At 41.3% G+C, this 19,041-nt stretch overlaps 1 protein-coding gene across 1 annotated transcript in view; it reads left to right on the top strand.

The window, feature by feature from the left end:
- Positions 1–5,749: 5,749 nt before the first annotated feature.
- Positions 5,750–19,041, top strand: part of LOC310650701 (maestro heat-like repeat-containing protein family member 2A) — a gene marked incomplete at its 5' end in the record, with an annotated part of 44,322 nt that continues 31,030 nt past the window's right edge. The window contains 11 exons of the mRNA XM_083379472.1: positions 5,750–5,773; positions 6,024–6,149; positions 7,237–7,399; positions 7,783–7,881; positions 8,540–8,691; positions 9,516–9,662; positions 13,708–13,789; positions 14,482–14,595; positions 16,142–16,215; positions 17,605–17,724; positions 18,190–18,254. Of these exons, the coding sequence (XP_083235598.1) occupies positions 5,750–5,773; positions 6,024–6,149; positions 7,237–7,399; positions 7,783–7,881; positions 8,540–8,691; positions 9,516–9,662; positions 13,708–13,789; positions 14,482–14,595; positions 16,142–16,215; positions 17,605–17,724; positions 18,190–18,254 (1,166 nt within the window). The remainder of the gene's footprint in view (positions 5,774–6,023; positions 6,150–7,236; positions 7,400–7,782; positions 7,882–8,539; positions 8,692–9,515; positions 9,663–13,707; positions 13,790–14,481; positions 14,596–16,141; positions 16,216–17,604; positions 17,725–18,189; positions 18,255–19,041) is intronic.

Genomic DNA, 19,041 nt, shown 5'->3' with positions numbered 1-19,041 from the left:
CATGTTCGTGACACGCTCGCATATAATCACGGGGGTTCCGGCTTCACTGTAAAAGCCGGTCTCTGGTTGATATTTAAAAGTCGCGCCTATCAGTTGTTTGGCCCATAAGCCTCTTCGCGCCGTGCGCAGTGATGCGCTGGTTGGCAGGTTCCTCGTTCGAAGCAGAGCCATGGAGGTCGTCTCGTTCCCTCACATGCGGTCGCCGTGGGTCTGATTCTGTTGTGGAAGAAAGCAGATGTCCTCGTGGGACATGTAAGCGATTCGCTCTCCCTCATGCCTCCTTATGCGGTTGCCGTAAGATCGGCTCTGTTGTGTGACTTGGTTTACCGGATCTCAAAATTCTTTTGGTGTGTGGTTGCTGTGCGTGTCCGTCTTATTGTGCACGATCGCTTGGTGTGTTTGAATGAAGGCAAGTGTCATGTTTGTCAGCTGTGAGTGATTCTGTGGGATGTTTAATCTGGACTGTCATTCCTTGTTTCATTGTATATGGTGAGACAGGTTTCAGTTTTGGTCGTGGTCTCAATACTTTGTTGTTGTTTGGGTGTTGTGTGTGGTTGTTTAGTGATGTAGGATTTGTTTCTTGGGTGTTGTGGTCAGGAGTGGTGTTTTTACATGCAGGAGTGTCAGAGGGTATGTTGGTTATGCAAACCATCATGGTTGTGTTAGAATTCTGTTTGTTGTTTAGCTCAATTGGAGTGGATTGTGTTGATATGGTGTTTAACAGGTGGGTGGGGTAGTGTGTTTGTGTTGAAACGTTTGGATGTTTTGTGCTGTAAATGTCTCCTCAGAGTTTGAGATGGTGGTAATAAGTCGATATGCCTATTAATTGAGTGAGGGTCAGACAACCAAGCCTCTTTTAATAGACAGCCACCTTTAGTGGGGTCTTGAGAGATGACTTTTGCTCCTTTGAAATCAAAGGTGTGGCCATGTTCAGCCATGTGGACCCACACTTGGGAGCGTTGTTCTTGTCTTTTGACAGCTAATATGTGTTTATGTATCCTGGTTTTTAGTCTTTTGGATGTTTCCCCGACAGTTGCAACAGCGTTTGTTACAGCTGATTTTGTAGACAACAGATGATAAGTTGTCCATGGATAATGGTTCTTTGAAGTGCATTAATTTGGAACGTAAGGTTTGGTTGGGTCTGTGTGCAACGTTGATGTTATATGGTGCCAGGATTCTAGTGGTTGCTTCTGAAACTCCATTAATATATGGGATGGTTGCCCAAGTTGTGGTAGTCTGTGAATCATGGTTCAAATGTAGTGCATTATCTTTGCAACATCATTGGATAAATCTAAGTGGATAGCCGTTTTGCCTGCATACATGGTGGAGATATGCTTTCTCCTTGGATTTAGCTATCTCTGTGCTGCAGTGTGTTTTGACCCTCTTAAATAGTATTCTTATGCAGCTAGTTTTGTGGGAAGTTGGATGGTTGCTCAGATAGTGCAAGATGCGATCAGTGTGTGTGGTTTTACGGTAAACCGTGGTTGAAAGATTGCCATCTGGATGGCAGTGGACCATTACATCTAGGAAAGGTAAGGCATTGTTGCTCTCCTCCTCTGCTGTAAACTGGATGCTCGGATGGACTGAGTTAAGCTTTTATAAAAATTTGGTGGTGTCACATCGTTTGATGACTGCAAAGGTGTCATCAACATATCTAACCCAAAACCTGGGTTGGTAATCAGACATGACCATCTGTTCAAGGTTCTGTAAAACAGCCTCAGCAATGATGCTTGATATGGGTGATCCCATGGGTGTTCATATATGGTGTTATTCAAAGTAAAATAAGTTTTTTTTAAATCCCATTTATATCCCGCCCTTCTCCGAAGACTCAGGGCGACTTACAATTTAAGCACAAATCAATGTGCTTAGCAAGTTTGAAGGCAAAAACCTAGTAACTGGATGTAGTCATCTGTATTGGGGGAACTAGGTTGTCTTGGTTCTTCTCTTTGTAATAAATTTCTAAGAACAGAGATGGCTAGGTTCTGAGGGATAGAGGTGAATAAAGATACTACGTCAAATGAGACCATGATCTCATCATCGTTCACTCTTAATGTATGTAATTTTGTTAGAAAATCTTCAGAGGATTTTACAGAGGTCGTAGACTCATCAACTAAGTGTTGGAATTTTAGACTTAGCCATTTTGTCAGGCCAAATGTGGGTGTACCCCTGAAGGACACAATGGGTCTTAAAGGGACTCCTACCTTATGGATTTTGGGGAGTCTATAAAAACGTGCCATGGCTGTATCTCTGGGTCGAGTGGCTCTGTGGTCTTCATCATTTATTTTGTTTTGTTTCTTGAGCCTGTTTAAAGTCCTATTAAGTCGGTTGGTGAGTGATGTCATGGGAGAGTAGTCTTACATAGTTTATTTTCTTAGTGAAGACAGACCTTGGGACCCAGCCTGGCTCTGACCTACCACTTTTGGCCTCATTGAGCACTTCTTTTTGCAACCATAGATCAGAGGCCTATCAAGCTGAATCTCCATTTCTGAGAGCAGTTTTCTTGATCTTCCCTCAAAATAGAGACCTCTGGGGTGACTCCCCAGGACCATAAAGGTGTCCTACAAACACATACACATATATACATACATACACACATACATACATACGGTATCTGTACTCAGTTTATAACAAGGGACAAGAGATAATTAAAACAATGATATTTCAATATTACTAATTGTAAAGAGCTTTATTTCTTTAAAAACAAGTACTTAAATTAAAACACAGCAAGTTGTCCCACACAACTTTTTTCTTTCCAGTAAGCTAGAGAGCAAAGTTGCTACTGCTATACTGCATCTTTTGTCTCTACCCTTTATCCAAAACTTCTGCGCAAAACTAATATTGCCTTGATTTCAAGCAAAAGGTGCAAAATAGTTGGGAAGCTGTGGGCTCAGTTTCAAGTGGTTTTGCCACTTGTGAATCTCCTAATGACTCATGCAGGGATTGGGGCTGTAAAATTCCTGCTACCAGCTTCCCCTAGGATTCTTGTGAAAGTGATCCCAAGTTGCTTTCCTGATTTGCTGCTAATCCCTTGATTGCTTGGACTCCCATCCCTTTTTTTCATTCAATTTTTTTAATTAGTTTATCAAAATATAAAATACAGAAATACAAAGAAAAATGAAAATAATGGGAAAATGGAGGGAAAAGGAAAGAAAAGGAAGTGTAAGGTAAAGAGGAAAAGAAAAAGAAAAAACATTGACTTAAGACTTTTTGGCACAGTACAATAACGTAACAACATGCAACCTCAACTTTTTTCTTTTACATTAATAGTGTATACATTTCCATAACAACAAACCTGTGATCAACAAAACCCAAAATCGAAGTTTCATTTTTTTTTCTACCGGGAGCACAAAGTCCAAAAGCGGTTTCCAAGTTAATTGTGTTCTTTTCTCTAATCAAAGTAGTCAATTTAGCTATCTCAGCTAATGCCATTAACTTTTGTAGCCATTTGTCCAATGTGGGAATCAAAGTATCCTTTCATTTTTGTGCATAAGGTATTCTTGTCAGCACATATAACATCAAGTTCCCTTTTTTTCCAAGTTGTTTATCCATTAAGCCCAAAAGAAAACACTCCGGTTTTATCTTTATATTCACTTTAAGAATCTTCTGTATTAAGATATTAATCTTGCTCAATATTTCTCTGCTGGACTCTCTTGCTTGACTTGGTTCATATGAATGAGCCAAGGGCTCGCCAGGTTTTCAGTGATGTCACAGTGCTCTGTGAAGGTTGCTGTTCCATTAACCAAGGTCAACTGGAACTTGTCTCTGGGTCACACTGTTCCTGGCCCATCTCAGTCATCAGCTGCTCTTTAGGACTTTGGGAATGATCAAGGCAACATTCAACCCAGAACAAAGTGAGCTGGATGGGGGACCCCTGCAAGAACCTTATCAGGTGGGTGGGAGGTCTCTGCTATTTTTCTGCCCAGTCATCTGCCATTTCTGAAAGTTAATTCTTTGAGATATGACAGCCTATTCAGACTACTGCTTGGCTTACTTTATATACCACGATCAAGGCTAATTCCAAGTTGTCAAAATGCAGCAGCATGCACAATTCTATACCCAACAAAGAAGCCATTATTATTGTTTGTTATGATGGTCTGGTTCACATGTGTTAAGACAATGACAGGGATGCCATAAACACTTGTCCTATTCTACAAGAGAAAGATAATTTCATCTCCACCATAAAAATGGGAAGTGAGATGGGGAGGGTAAATGGAAACCATAATCACTGCTTTTTTCACCATTGACAGAAAACACGAAACAGAAGCAGTATGAGCATATGGCTGATGAGGGAGAACCATCAAATGGAGGTAAGACATTTACATGTTCAGGGCAATGTAAATAAATGCAATAAATACTAAATATTGCAGCAGGACATCAAACGTAAAGGATCTTTCCTGCCCCTATTTGCTTTTGCCCTTCTTCTACACAAATGGGTATACTTATGCTGCAGCTGTCTGCCTTTTCCCCCCTAACATTTGTGAACCAAATTTGTGGTCTAGAAGCTCTTTGGAATATTTTGGATTTTTATTTTTGTGCATACCAATTTCCTGTGTGTGTATGCGCGCATGTGTGAGTCAGTGTTGATTCCTAGTGACTGCCTAAACTAGTCCCTGCAGTTTTCTTGGCAAGATTTCCGAAGTGGTTTCCCATTGCTTGGTACTTAATGACTGGCCCAAAGTCATCCAGTTGAGTTGGTACTTAAGACAAAACTAGAACTCATAGTCTCCCAGTTTCTAACCTAGTTCCTTGACCACTACTCGTAACTGACTTCCTTTTACTTTTCAAATTTCAATTAAGTTTTTAATTAAATGTCAATCAATCAGAATAGAGCTGGAAATGACCTTGGAGGTCTTCTAGTCCAACCCCCTGCTCAAGCAGAAGACCCAATGCCATTTCAGATAGGTGGCTTTCCAGTCCTTTCTTAAAAATCTCTAGTGATGAAGCACCTAAAACTTCTGAAGGCAAGCTGTTCCACTGGTTAATTATTCTCATTGTTAGGAATTTTCTCCTTAATTCCAGGTTGCTTCTCTCCTTGTTTAGTTTCCATCCATTGTTTCTTGTCTTGCCTTCTGGTGCTTTGGAAAATAAGTTGACCCCCCTCTTCTTTGTGGCAGCCCCTCAAATACTGGAATACTGCTACCATGTCTCCCCAGTCCTTCTTTTCTCTGGACTAGCCAAACCCAAATCCTGCAGCCCTTCTTCATATGTTTTTGTCTCCAGCCTCTTAATCATCTTAGGAAGTTTACTTTTTAATTAAAATACATATTTAAAAATTCAAAGAAGTCCAGTTGCACAGGTATCAAACTGCACCCAGCACTTCCCCCATGAAACCAAGGGTATTGTATAGTGGGTCCGACGCAAGGAAGAGACGCCAGCCGGTGTGTGAGTTCAGCTCTTTATTGGAGGGGGGTAGTGAACTGGGGAGTGAGGGTTACCTGGCCTCCTTAAATACCTGGCCAGGTAAGCGGACAGCCAATGGGGTTGGCCCTAGGTTTCCCGCCGAAACTGAGTTTCCCACCAAAACCGTTCAGACCAACTCCCCCTGGTGGCTGTTGCTATGCAGGTGCCTGCATACATAACAAAGGGCATGTTTATTGTTTTACCTACTTAATTTTGGGACTTCTGCCCAGGACATCTCTGTTCCATCCGTCAACTGCTGCAATTCCCAGAAGAAAAAAACCAGAAGGAACTAGTATTTCATATTATACATGCAGCTCGTAGCCAGCCAGCTGTTGTGATGCCAGCACTCATGACGATCCTTCAACAGGACAAGGTATGGAAAATTGCTCTTCGCAACTGTGGAGTGTGTTCAGTGAAGCCAGGGCTCCACCAAGGCCTATAACTTTCTGCAGCCTAGTCTATTCAGAAACAGCACTGCAGGGCCAGTAGAAAAGTGACCTTTTTTTATCACAGAGATGCCAGCTTCTGAACCTGCAATTTGCTATGTTCTGACTTTTGGTTCTGTCAGCAAAACATGGCTTCGTCTCACACCAAAGCTGAAACGATCTTTCTCCCACCTGCAGGGCTCTATCTGGGAGAAAGTGACCATTTACCGCAGCCTTCGAGCTATGCTGGAGCGAGGCCTGGAAGTGGAGCCTGCCAGCAGCTTTGTTCTTACAGCCTTGAAGCAAGTGAGAGCATCTCTGTTGGTAAGCAGGAACAATAATTTCTAGCTAAACCAGGTGTAGGCAATCTTGGCTCTTTTATGACTCGTGGACTTCAACTCCCAGAATTCCTGAGCCGACTGGCTCAGGAATTCTGGGAGTTGAAGTCCACGAGTCATAAAAGAGCCAAGGTTGCCTACCCCTGAGCTAAACATTCTTCTCCACCCCACTCCACAGAACTTAATATCTACTTTGTTAGGATATCACATTTGGTAGCAACAGTGAAGTGTACACAATGGGCCAGAAAAGACACAGTTGTAACTGATTGATTGGAGAATGCTGGCTCCTACATGAGGCAATCTACGCTATGATTGGTTGCTGTGGGTGTAAAGGGGGAGTTTTCCTCCGCCCCCTTTTTTTCTTTTTTGTGCTCTGTATCCTATTTGATTTACCTCATGATGTTTCTGTTCTGTTCCTGATAATCTGTCTGCTGTAAATATAAGTGTTAAATATATTTATTTATATAAAACTGCAAGTTTGTGTCAGTGTCTCTGACTTCACTTGGACAGTTGCTGCTCAATTCCCTGACATACTTTAACTTCCAACCATCTGAGCAGTGTGTAGCAATCATTCAGAGCAAAGAGGTGAAAACATTGTTCAGATGGTTCAGAACATCTGCTAAATAATTATATTTGTGTTCTTGGATTCAAACATGGCTGAATTAAGCTGCCTTTCTATAATTTATCCTGCACTGTGAAAACTTTTTACAGGTGATAAATCTGCTCCCTTTCGTGAATATGTGGATGCTGGCAGAAGCTATTTGTTTAGTAAGAGTGATGTATAATTTCTGCTCTTAAGTTTTGGATAAAATCAAGAGCCATCTATATATTTGGCTGTTCATTTGCTGCCATCCCAGCAAGTGGCTGAAACTAGGATTCAGGAGGCCTTGTTTCAAAATCATCCTGAGCTATGAAAATTTGGGGATAATTGCCTTTCTTCAGCCCAGCCTATTTAACAAAGTTGTTGTGGAGATGAAATGAAGTGAAATCTTCAGTGTAAGCTACTTTAAATAAGCTGCATTGGTTTAATACATAATGTAATTTTTTTATTTCATTCTTTTTTTTTTGACAAGGAGGTGCCTCGAGAGCTGCAGGTGGCTGTCAGCAATGCACTGGCTAGTTTTGCTCGTCAACATTTCAATGTCATCATGAACGAGCTTCAGCGGCACCTCAGGCCTTTTGTCCAGCCTGATGAGTTCACTCTTCTCACTTTGGGCAAGATCACAGCCATGAATGGTAGGTTGTAACTCAGAGTGAATGAGAATGACTGTCCTCAGTCCAAATACATCAGGACCAAAGAAGGATGTCCAGTTCTTGTCTTAGAGGGACATAATTTAGACTTTTAAAAATTGTACTGAAGGGATTTTATTGTGCTTATGACTTTATTATGCACAGTAAAATCCCTTCAGTACTTTGCTCTTGCCCTTGAGATGGAAATAGTCTGTAATGTAGAAGTCAAAAGTAGCTCATGACTGTTCCCAAAGAGCTACTCAACGTTCTTTGTTTCTTGATTAATTCCCATTTCAGAGTTGTAGATTTCCAAGATGATCAGAGCAACGCGTCTCTTTTGACAAGCTCTCTCTCTCCATCTCTTCCTTTCTCTTTTTTCCTCCCCTTAGTGTACAACTGTGTCCCCTTCTTTGGCATCACCCTAACCACCATGCAGACAGTCACACGTAGAATTGAGGATAGCAGGAGACGCTGGGCCCTCTGCACAGGTGAAGCTTCCAGAACTGATTCGTATTTCCCCATCACAAACCTGCAAACTCTTTGGCTGGCAGCTCTGGGAATCACACGAAGACTGAGACCCCCTCACTGCAAGATTTAAACTAATCAAGTCAAGCACTTTGAATTTTATTTTATTTTATAAAGATTTTATTAGTTTTTCTCTTGCATACATATTTTAATTTTTCAACCAGCGTGCTGTGCTGTCTGGATTCAAAAGTGCTAATACATAGTCAGTTCCTAATCCTTGGTTCTTTTCTCTAGCCATTTGTAGAATGACTCCCAGATTTGGTAGTAAGCACTTTGAATTTTAATTGACCTGTTTAAATGTATTGTGTGAATGAAGCCTGTAAGAAATGAAAAACAGAAAAATATGAATTGAGTGATTGACAAATAACAATTTGTTCATAAAACACGCTAAGCCAAATTCAAACAAACCAGTTATGGCTAAGGAGAGATGGACCCAAATCGGATCCTGCAAGCAGAAGTATCTTTGCAGCTTTTCAGAACTGGACTAGCAATAGTTCTGAAGACTTTGAAGGAAGAGTTAGTTGAGCTTCCCCATAGGCCACACTGAGTAGCGCTCTATCAGAAGCAGAATAGCTGTCTTCCACCAAAATCCTCACTTTCTCTGTTTCCCCTACATACAAGCCCTGAAACAGATATGCAAAGCAATTCAAATTTATCTTCGGACCTGGGAAAGGAGTTCCTATCCCCGTATCAGTGTCCAGCAATTCTCCATCTACCTTCTTCCACTTTATGCTTGTATCACTCGGACCTGGTTACCTGGAAGTCACTCCAAGGTAAGTTGTCAACTCAGATATCCTCATGACCCTGTCCCAGAATGCCTTCAATTCTATGTAGCAAGGCAAGGTGGCAAAGCTCTCTGAATGGTATTCATGTCAAAGGGACATATTAATCGGAATCGAGCTGGAAGCGACCTTGGAGGTCTTCTACGTCCAGCCCCTTGTCCAAGCAGGAGACCCTATACCATTTCAGACAAGTGACTGTTCAGTCTCTTTTTTAAAAACTCCAGTGATGAAGCACCCAAAACTTCTGAAGGCAAGCTGTTCCACTGCTTAATTGTCCTCACTGTTAGGAAGTTTCTCCTTAAATCCAGGTTACTTGTCTCCTTGATTAGTTTCCATCTATTGTTTCTTGTCCTGCCCTCTGGTGCTTTGGAAAATAAGTTGACCCCCCTCCTCTTTGTGGCAACCTCTCAAATACTGGAATACTGCTATCATGTCACCACTAGTCCTTATTTTCTCTAGACTAGCCAAACCCAAATCCTGCAGCCCTTCTTCATATGTTTTAGTCTCCAGACCTTTAATCATCTTATTTACTGTTCTTTGCACTTTTTCCAAAGTTTCAACATCTTTTTTTGTAATGCAGTGACCAAACTGGACACAGTATTCCAGGTTTGGCCTTACTAAGGCTTTATAAAGTGGTACTAATATTTCACGTGATTTTGATTCTGTGCCTCTGTTTATGCAACCAAGGATTGTATTAGCCTTTTTGGCGGTGGCTGCACACTCTGGCTCATATTTAATTTTACTTGAAGAAAAAATTAGGGGGAGGGGGAATTTACAATCACCATTAACCATTCCTATTCTATCCATCTTGGTAGGTCAGGCTAGCAGTTCTGAAGGCCTTAAGCCCCATGCTGAGCATCCTGCTTCCCAGGAAGGAATTCCAGACTCAGATCTATGATGACATCATTTTGCTCTCATTGCAGTATGACAACAGCAGCACTGAAGCTTTTTATATCTCTAAGGTAAGGAGATTTGAGATTCCCACTGCCTGCCATACAGATGGCAGTCATTCCTTGAAGGAGTCAGCAAGCTAAGATGCTAACTGTTTATTTAACTACGGTATATTCCCACCCACACATCACTTTAATCAGAGATTCAAATTCTGTAAGCAATCTCCAACCCTTAGCAATATAGTACAGGTAATCCTTGATTTATGGCTACAATTGAGCCCAAAATTTGTGTTGTTAAGTGAGACAGTTAAGTGAGTTTTGTTCCATTTTATGCCCTTTCTTGCCACAATAGTTGAGTGAATTACTGCAGTTGAGAAGTTTATAACCCAGTTGTTAAGTGAGTCTGGCTTCCCCATTGACTTTGCTTGTCAGAAGGTCGCAAAAGGTGATCACGTGACTTTGGGAAAGAGCAACAGTCATAAATATGAGCCAGTTGCCAAGGTTCTGAACTTTGATCACATGATCATGGGGTTGCTGCAAAGGTTGTAACTGAAAAATGGTGATAAGTCGACTCCCCTCCGCCCTGTGCGTTCCCACAGAGAGGGCCTCCTCAGGGTGCCTCCGGTCAGAGAATGCCGGCTGGTGGCCCCCAGGGGGAGGGCCTTCTCTGTGGGCGCCCCGGCCTTATGGAATCAACTGCCAGTTGAGCTCCGGATGGCACCGGATCTTCGCTCCTTCCGGCGCGGGTTAAAGACCCATCTATTCGAACAAGCTGGCCTGGCCTGATGGGGGAATGTTAGGGTTTTAATGTTTTTTTGTATATTTTGATTGTTTTAATTTGGGCAATAATTTAATCCTTTTTAACTTTTGTACTTCTATTTATATGCCCTGTTCACCGTCCTGAGTCCTTCGGGAGAAGGGCGGTATAGAAATTCAATTAAATGAAAATGAAATGAAATGAAATTAAGTCACTTTCAGTGCCGTTGTAACTTTGGACAGTCACTAAATGAACTGTTGTAAGTCAAGGACTACCTGTACAACTACAAAAAAGGTCAAATATATGAAATACCTCTCTGGAACAAAAAGGCAGCCCTGCCCTATCCTTTTCTGAAGATTCAAATATGGTAGGGAGGGAATCTTAGAAAGGGTGTCTTAGAGAGTTAATTCAGAAAGTTGGAAGCCATCACAAGAATGGACCTGGATCTGCCAGACTTCTGAGGGACCTTCTTATGTCAATGGGAGCAAAATCAAGTTCCTTCCAGTGCTACATTTGAGAAAAAGTGAGCTTTTTCTTTCATCAAATATTAATAATTAATGTTCCATTTCACGATGCTGGGTTTGTCACAGCTACATACCGTTTTTAATACAGACATATCCAGTACCACAAATGTTAAGCCATCATGGTCCCACCATAGTTCCATGGTCTGTAAAATTCATAAGGACTGGAGCATAGTTGTAACTGTTGCAGCATTCAAACTAAATAATATTCTCATGTCACTCAAGACTTGTTTTTGTTTAACTTATTGCATTCACACCCTGCCTTTCCTTCAAGAGCTCAAATGTTTATGCAGTGGGGGAGGGGCAGAAGTGTTTTTTTCCTCCAGCAGTGTTGGGATGTATATTGGCTTGGAGAGAATTGGCCTAGAACAGGGGTTTTCAACCTTTTCACCCACTGTACCACTTTTAGGATATGGCAACATCCGAGTACCACCAGTCGCCTAGCAAGGTGTCAAAAACTTGATGACAAAAAAAGGAAAAAAGTGATGAAATACAGGTAGTCCTTGACTTACAACAGTTTGCTTAGTGACTGTTTGAAGTTACAATAGCACTGAAAAAAGTGCCCCCCAAGCCACAACCAAGCAAGACACCTGCCTGCCCGCCCGATGGCACTCTTTCTCCTCTCCGAGGTTTTCATTGTTGTGAGCATTTTGTTGAGGATTCACAGCGGGGGTGAGGTGGGGGATGTTTGGTTTTTATTTCCCGCCTCTGCTGGGTGGTTGCAGCAGGTTTGGTCACTTCACATGACCCTGGGACACTGACCATCATAAATATGAATCAGTTGCCAAGCATCTGAATGTAAATCACAAGACCCTGGGGATGCTGCAACATTCCAGCTGATCGGCGCTTCTTCTGGGCTCAGAAGAAGCACCGGGATCAGCGCCAAGGTCCAGCTGGAGCCTGGCGCTGATCCTGGTGCTTCCGCTGAGCCCTGATGGCCCCAAAGAAGCAGTGATCCTGGCACTTCTGCTGAGCCCTGACAGACTTGCAGCTCCAGCCGTTTCTTGCTCAGGTTTGTGCGGTGCTGCCACCGGTTCAGCTCATTCCCCTCTCCCGCTACCACTTTTCTAGGATGGTCACGTACCACCTGTTAGGTGCCAATGTACCACAGGTGGTACCCGTACCACTGGTTGAAAAGCACTGGCCTAGAATCTCCTCATGAGCTTTGTGGTTGAGCGGAGACTTCAAAATGGTCTTCCGGATCGATACCTATCAGTTTGAATCTGGTATTGCTCAACTTTGGCTATGTGGACATCAATTCCCAGAATTGCCCAGCCAGTATGCTGGCTGGGGAATTCTAGAAGTCCATGCAGCTTAAATTTGCTAAGATTCAGAAACATTGGGTTAACCATTATATAACATTAGCTGTCACTTGTCCATTCCTTTCTTCATCCTAATTTCTTTGGAGTACAAGAAAAAAAGAAAATAAAATATATATTAGTTTGATATTTATTACAGATCCTGGGCCAGATTCTGGAAGCTTCTCTAGTGAACAAAAACCCAATGCCAAATATGTATGTGGTGCCCCTTGCACAGAATCTGATCCTGCAGGTAAGAATGAACAAATTACAGATTGTAATTTTGTAGGTGGGTGACATTTTTCTTGTTATAGCCATGAACACCAGTGAGATTTCAGAAGGGTTCACATTAAATCAAGGTTTCATTTCTTTGGAAAAATGTTAGACTTAGAACAGTTCTGCAATGTAAAGAATATTCATAAAGAAAGGTTGATATTAAACTAGGCAATCAGGATGTTCCATTCCAACTGATTTCTATTCCCTGCCCAATTCCATTGTTTTTTCTCACAAACAGTGTGCATGGATGGCTACTACAATATTTGTTGCCCTGAACAAATTGATGGAGAAGCCAAATATACACACACACGTGCATGCCCACACATACACACACACTTAACACTTTTATCAAATTCATATAGCTACCATCTCATCAAAAGTGACCCTAGGCATGTACACAATCAAACAAAACAATAATATACAGATAGTCCTTGACTTATGACCACAAAAGTCCAAAATTTCTATTGCTAAGCAACACAGTTAAGTGAGTTTTCTCCCATTTGATGACCTTTCTTGCCACAATTGTTAAGTGAGTCATTACAGTTGTTAAGTTAGTAACACTTAAATGAACCTGGCTTCCCCCTTGACTTTGCTTGGCAGAAGGTTACAAAAGTCGATCACATGACTCCAGGACACTGCAACCGTCATAAAAACTTACCAATGGCAAAATGTCTGAATTTTGATCACGTGACCATCGGGATGCGTGGTCATAAGTTTGAAAAACAGTCATGTCACTTTTTTCAATACCATTGTAACGTCAAATGATCACCAAACAAATGGTTGTAAGTGGAGGACTACCTGTAAAAGCAGTCATAGTCAAAACAGTCAATATTAATATATGAGTAATCATTTCTTAAAATTAAATATTATTAAAAATAAAGAATTTATTAGAGTAAGTATATCAATCGCATCCACCACAATAAGGGAGCCACCTTAAAATTTCATCAGTACTCCGGGAACTCCAAGCCTGATGACATAACCAGGTCTTGAGGGCCTTCCTAAAAAACATCAATGTTCCCCTAAGCCAGGGGTAGGCAACCTCGGCTCTTTTATGACTCATGGACTTCAACTCCCAGAATTCCTGAGCCAGCCAAGCTGGCTCAGGAATTCTGGGAGTTGAAGTCCATGAGTCATTAAAGAGCCGAGGTTGCCTACCCCTGCCCTAAGCCCATCAATCTTTAGCCAACCAAGGCAGCTGAAGGGCAAAAGGAGTTCCTTCCTCCCAGTTCACAAGAACGGGGACTTCTGACCTCTCCTTTTTCTAGATCTGCAGCAGAGAGCAAAGGGAGCATCTTCAATGGCAGAGCCACCACTCTGTTGAAATCAGACAGCTCTTCCTAAAGCTAGGTACAAGCAAGAGCCACTTATTTGATGTTTATTTAAACTTAATTCAAATGAAGTAATGTTAGAAAGATTCCTTCTACCCATTTATTTGACAATATCCCTGCCGCGTTAAAATTTACATCTTGATAACTCTGTGGGAGGTCTGCAGGCTCTACCAGAGGCTTCTGAGCCCTGAAGACCCCAGCTCACTCTGAAGAACGAGTATGGAGAAATAGTTAAGTTCTTAGGAGTGGGGAAATCAATAAAATATATTACAAAAAATGGTTTTAGGAGTGGTAAGTCTGTATTCTAAGGCAAAGTTGGGAAGTTATTCCTCCCAGATTTTAAACCCATGAATCAGAAACAAAACAAGCATGTTAATGCTCCAGTTGTTTTAATGCACCTCTTTTTTTAAAAAAAAAAAGTCTGCTAATCTCCCAACAGCCAAAAGATTAGATCAGATTTTTGTGGCATTGCCATCTTATACAACTCCCCCTAAAACAGGGGTAGGCAACCTCGGTTCTTTTATGACTCATGGATTTCAACTCCCAGAATTCCTGAGTCAGCTGACTCAGGAATTCTGGGAGTTGAAGTCTATGAGTCATATAAAAGAGCCGAGGTTGCCTACCCCTGCCCTAAAACATCCAGAGGTTGAATGAAAAAATGACAGAAAGCCGCCACCATGATATAACTGTTATATTTTTGCTTTCACTCAGCACGTTTGCATCCTTCAGAGCTGCTGGGTTTTTTCCTGAGGAAGCAGGAAGAAAGCCAAGAAGATGTGCGTGTGGTGGTACTGTTGCTGCTGTCTGAAATTGTTGAAGCCCAATGTAAGGATTGGGATAGGAAGGTGGTTATGCTCAGGACAGGTAGTCTTGAGTCCGTTCGTTCAGTGACTGTTCTAAGTCACAACTGCATTTTTTTAAAAAAAATCAGGCCCGTGGCTTAGGCGGCTCCTTCAGCTGACGGGGCTGTAACTTCTGAGGGGCACCAGAGGACATCTAGTCCACCCCGCTCTGCTTTCAATGCGCTACCTTGAGACAGAGCTTGCATTTCCCCCCCCAAAATTGACTTGATTTAAATGGTCTTGGTGCCTTTGCCGGGTTGAATGGGAAGCTCGGCTTCCTTTTCTGCTTTAATGGAGTTGGGCAGCCAATGAATGGTGAATAAATAAATAAATAAATAAATGATCTTCCAACCGCGCAAAAAAAAATAACCACCTTACAACTAGTCCTTGCACTTATGCCAATGGTCCTGTGATTAAAATGGTCCTGTGTACCTTTGCAACTGTAAGACATGGACTTCAACTCCCAGAATTCCCCAGCCAGCTCTGCTGGGAGTTGAAGTCTTCACATCTTAAAGTCTCCAAGGTTGGGAAATCCTGCTCTAGGCCGAAGATTGTAGTAGGCATTTGATATTACCCTGAAGTGAATTAAATTTGATTTTGTTTAACTCATCTGTGGATCTAACTAGAATTAACAGACTTACAGTAATATATTCTCCAGTTATGCATTTAATGATTTTCTCCCTCTGCCTTTCCTTCTGAATTGAATAATTACTTTTCAGAGTCTATAGTGGCAGCCTCTAAGGCTTTCAAGGGCCACAAACAGGCAGGGATTTCAAGTTGTACTGTCACGGTTCTGATAGATGAAACCCATCAAAAGAACTTCAAGGCAAAATTCTTCCTTAAAGGACATTTTATTTGGGAAACAAAGTATCAGTACTAATAGTTGAACCCAAAAACAAAATTCCCTTCCCCCAGATACATAATAACAAAGTGCAATTCCCACCCCCAATAAGGTGTCATAAATCACATTCTCCAATTAGCCTAAAACGTGGGCTTTCTCCCCAGCTCCTCAGCCCACCAAAACGTTATCAGCTTGTCCTTGAGTTCCCACAAAGCAGAGTTGTTATAATTATGGTTAGTCGAGCTCGAGTTCTCATCCCAACCCCCTTTACTGTACCTAATTTCTAAATACCAGAAAAAGCATGTTAAATGAAAAGAGAAAATGGCTGCATTTTCATCCATTGTCAGAGCGGGAACATCCAATGTTAGCAGCCTTGACATCCAGCCCCCCTTACAAAAAGGATAAATCCTGTAATTCAAACAAAATTATAGGTGAGGGGTTGGCCCTTGGCTTATTTGGGTATTTCTCCTAAAATTTACTAATAAGTCTGCCAGCTTTTACATCACTAGATTTTACCCATGTGGCCTCAGACAATGGATTCCCCTTCCACTGCACTAAGTACTGTAACTTTCCCTTAAAGAGAGAAAATGGCTGCATTTTCATCAGTTGTCAGAACAGGAACATCCAAAGTTATCAGCGTTGACAGTACATCTTGTATTAAGCTTTCCTTTGCCCTCATCTTTTTCAGTGCCTGAGGTATGGAACAGGAGGCTGCTGTGTGTAAAGGTGGTGAAGGCTGTCCTGGTTGATGATAGCACCCTGGTGAGAGGCTTGTATCTCAGCAGTTCTAAAACCTAATGTGTGCCAATAGCAATTTTCTGGTGAAAAACATTGTAATTATTTCTCAGTGGAATATGGGAGAAAACAATAGCAGCAACAAATAGAACATAATGAGATGAAATTAAATAGAATGAGATGTTTTTGTGGAGATAGAAAATAATCTGCCGGTTGGTCTGGGGACATTCAGGGGAGGTGACTGCTGGATTGATGGCAGACTTCATCTCCTCCCCACCCCACCCCGGCTCTCTGCTCTCCACCCATCCATCTTTTTGTTATCATATTGATGTACTCTGCTTATTTTATTTTTAATTGTTTATTGTATTGTTCTATTATTTTACTTTTGTTTTGTTTACCCTCTTTTCTTTTTATTGTTGTAAGACGCCTAGAGTAGCCCGACCTTGAGAAAGGCGGCAAATAAATTTAACAAATAAATAAATGAATAAATAAATAAAGTTGTCAGATAAAAATAATACAATTTATTTATTTTATTTTATTAATTTTATTTATATACCGCCCTTCTCCCGAAGGACTCAGGGCGGTGAACAGGGCAGTACATGTTAAAAAACAAAATACAAAAATTAAAAGAGATTAAACAAAATGCCCACAACTCTTACAATAGGTTAAAACACATTAAAAGTAATAAAAACCCAACCCCATCCCATCAGGCCAGGCCAGCTTGTTCGAAGAGATACGTCTTTAGATCGCGCCGGAAGGAGCGCAGGTCGGGCGCCATCCGGAGCTCATCCGGAAGATGGTTCCATAAATCCGGCGCGCCCACAGAGAACGCTCTCCCCCTGGGGGCCACCAGTCGGCATTCTTTGACCGGTGGCACCCTGAGGAGGCCCTCTCTGTGGGAGGCCCTCTCAATTAGGCATCACAATATGCCTAGAAAATATTATAAATATTATAATCATCAAAGAATATTATAATCATCAAAGAATGGCATAAAATCATTGATTAAACAACATAGGAAGAGAAAAGGTTGTTGAACAATCTCTCCCTTACGATTTTTGAATACAATTCAAAAATTCAATACAATTCATTTTCATAAGATTCTTTTGCTTTTTTTTAACATAGAATGGGTGCATTAAACATCCCTTAGCACACTTTGCTTTTAATTGCACAAATAGAGGGGGGAAAATAAAATTTTTGCAGTAGCTATTTTTAATTTTTATTGCAATTCTTTAAAATGAAATACAGAAAAAATATGAAAAATTGAAACCAAACCAAACCGATATGTTCAGGAAGATATTAGAACTGCAATAATACAACTGTAGGAGTGAGGACAGGACTGCATGTTTTCCATCTTGACAACATAGCATTTTTTTTTCTCTCACTACCATCCCCTACCATCAAATCTCTGGCTGCTAGGTCTGTCTTGCAACACTCCAGGCTATTAGAAAACTGCTGTCTGTCGGTTATTTGGAGAAAATTGAAGGATGGCCTTTGAATTATATTGCCTTGCAGCTGGCCAAGTCAGCCCATCAGCTGGTAAGACTAATCTGAAATTTCAGCAGTGGAGCCATTGCATTTGGGGGTGGGAATAAAGTGGATGAGCCCAGTGACATTATATTCTGGACAGGTTGTTCTCTCTTAAAAGCAGCCACTATTACTTTTCAGGTTGTTGTTTTTTTTCCTTCAAAACAAGAGAAGACTCCCTGCCCTGAAGAATGTGGAGCAACAATAAGACTGAGGAGCGGGGGGGGGGGGAGGTGAACAAAGGAAAGAATAAGAGATGAACTCACACTCATGTAATATATGTTTATTTTATTTATTTAGGAGCGTTATTTTTCCATGGCTTCTGGATGTGCATCATATGGGCTTCTTTTCCTTCATTCTTTCCTTGCCCAAATTCAGAATTTGAAATAGAGATTAACAAACAGGCCTGCTGCTGTTGCATAACACACTAGGGTCCATCACAAAAACTCACTAGCTTGACATAATATCCATATTCAGATGTTAGGGCAAGGGCTACCTTCCCACAACCGTCTGTCTTTACCAACTACCCAGCTCCATTTAATGTAACATAGCAGACCCCAAACTTTTCATCTCATTGACTGACCCCTTCACAAAGTTTCAGATTGTTCATCAATCCCCAAATATTTATTATGTAATAATAATTTAATGAATACTGATTTTAAAAAAACCATGAATAATAATAAACAAAGCTAATACCAATGGTAATAGGTGCCTTGAGTGCAATCCCAAAACAACTGGAGCGCTATTTGAACACCATCGCTATTGACAAAATTACTATCAATCAATTGCTAAAGGCAGTTATACTCAGAACAACTTATATCCTGTGACGATACCTTTAACTGTGTCAAACATCAACATTTGGCTATTCCAGATCCTTGGGAAGAACTCAGTAGGTCGATAAAAATGCCAAATTCAGTCTAATCTAGCTGACTATGCAATAGACCATAATAATAATAATTGGAGCACCACACGAACACCTTTGGCATAGACAAAATCACCACCAGTTAATTGCAAAAGACAGCTTTACTCAGAACAGCTTACATCCTGTGACAATACCTCTAACACCATCAAACATCCACACCTGCCTATCCCAGATCATTGGGAAGGATTCCATGCTTGGATAAAAATGCCACATCCAATTTAACATCTGGCTAGATGTATGACGGACCATAATAGAAATAACTCAAGGCTGTCCCTGCTGGCAGCTGACCTGGGTAGCACTCTCTCATCACTAGCCACCTCTTCTTCAGGCATAGAGACCGGCATGGAGCTCTACAGAGAACCCCAAAGATGAATTGACTCCAATCAACCAGCTATAATTTATCAGCC

This window comes from Vipera ursinii, assembly GCF_947247035.1.
Source record: "Vipera ursinii genome assembly, chromosome: 1".
Classification (NCBI taxonomy): Eukaryota; Metazoa; Chordata; class Lepidosauria; order Squamata; family Viperidae; genus Vipera; species Vipera ursinii.
The sequence above is the reverse complement of the archived record's forward strand: the minus strand, read 5'-3'. Positions and strand labels throughout refer to the sequence as shown.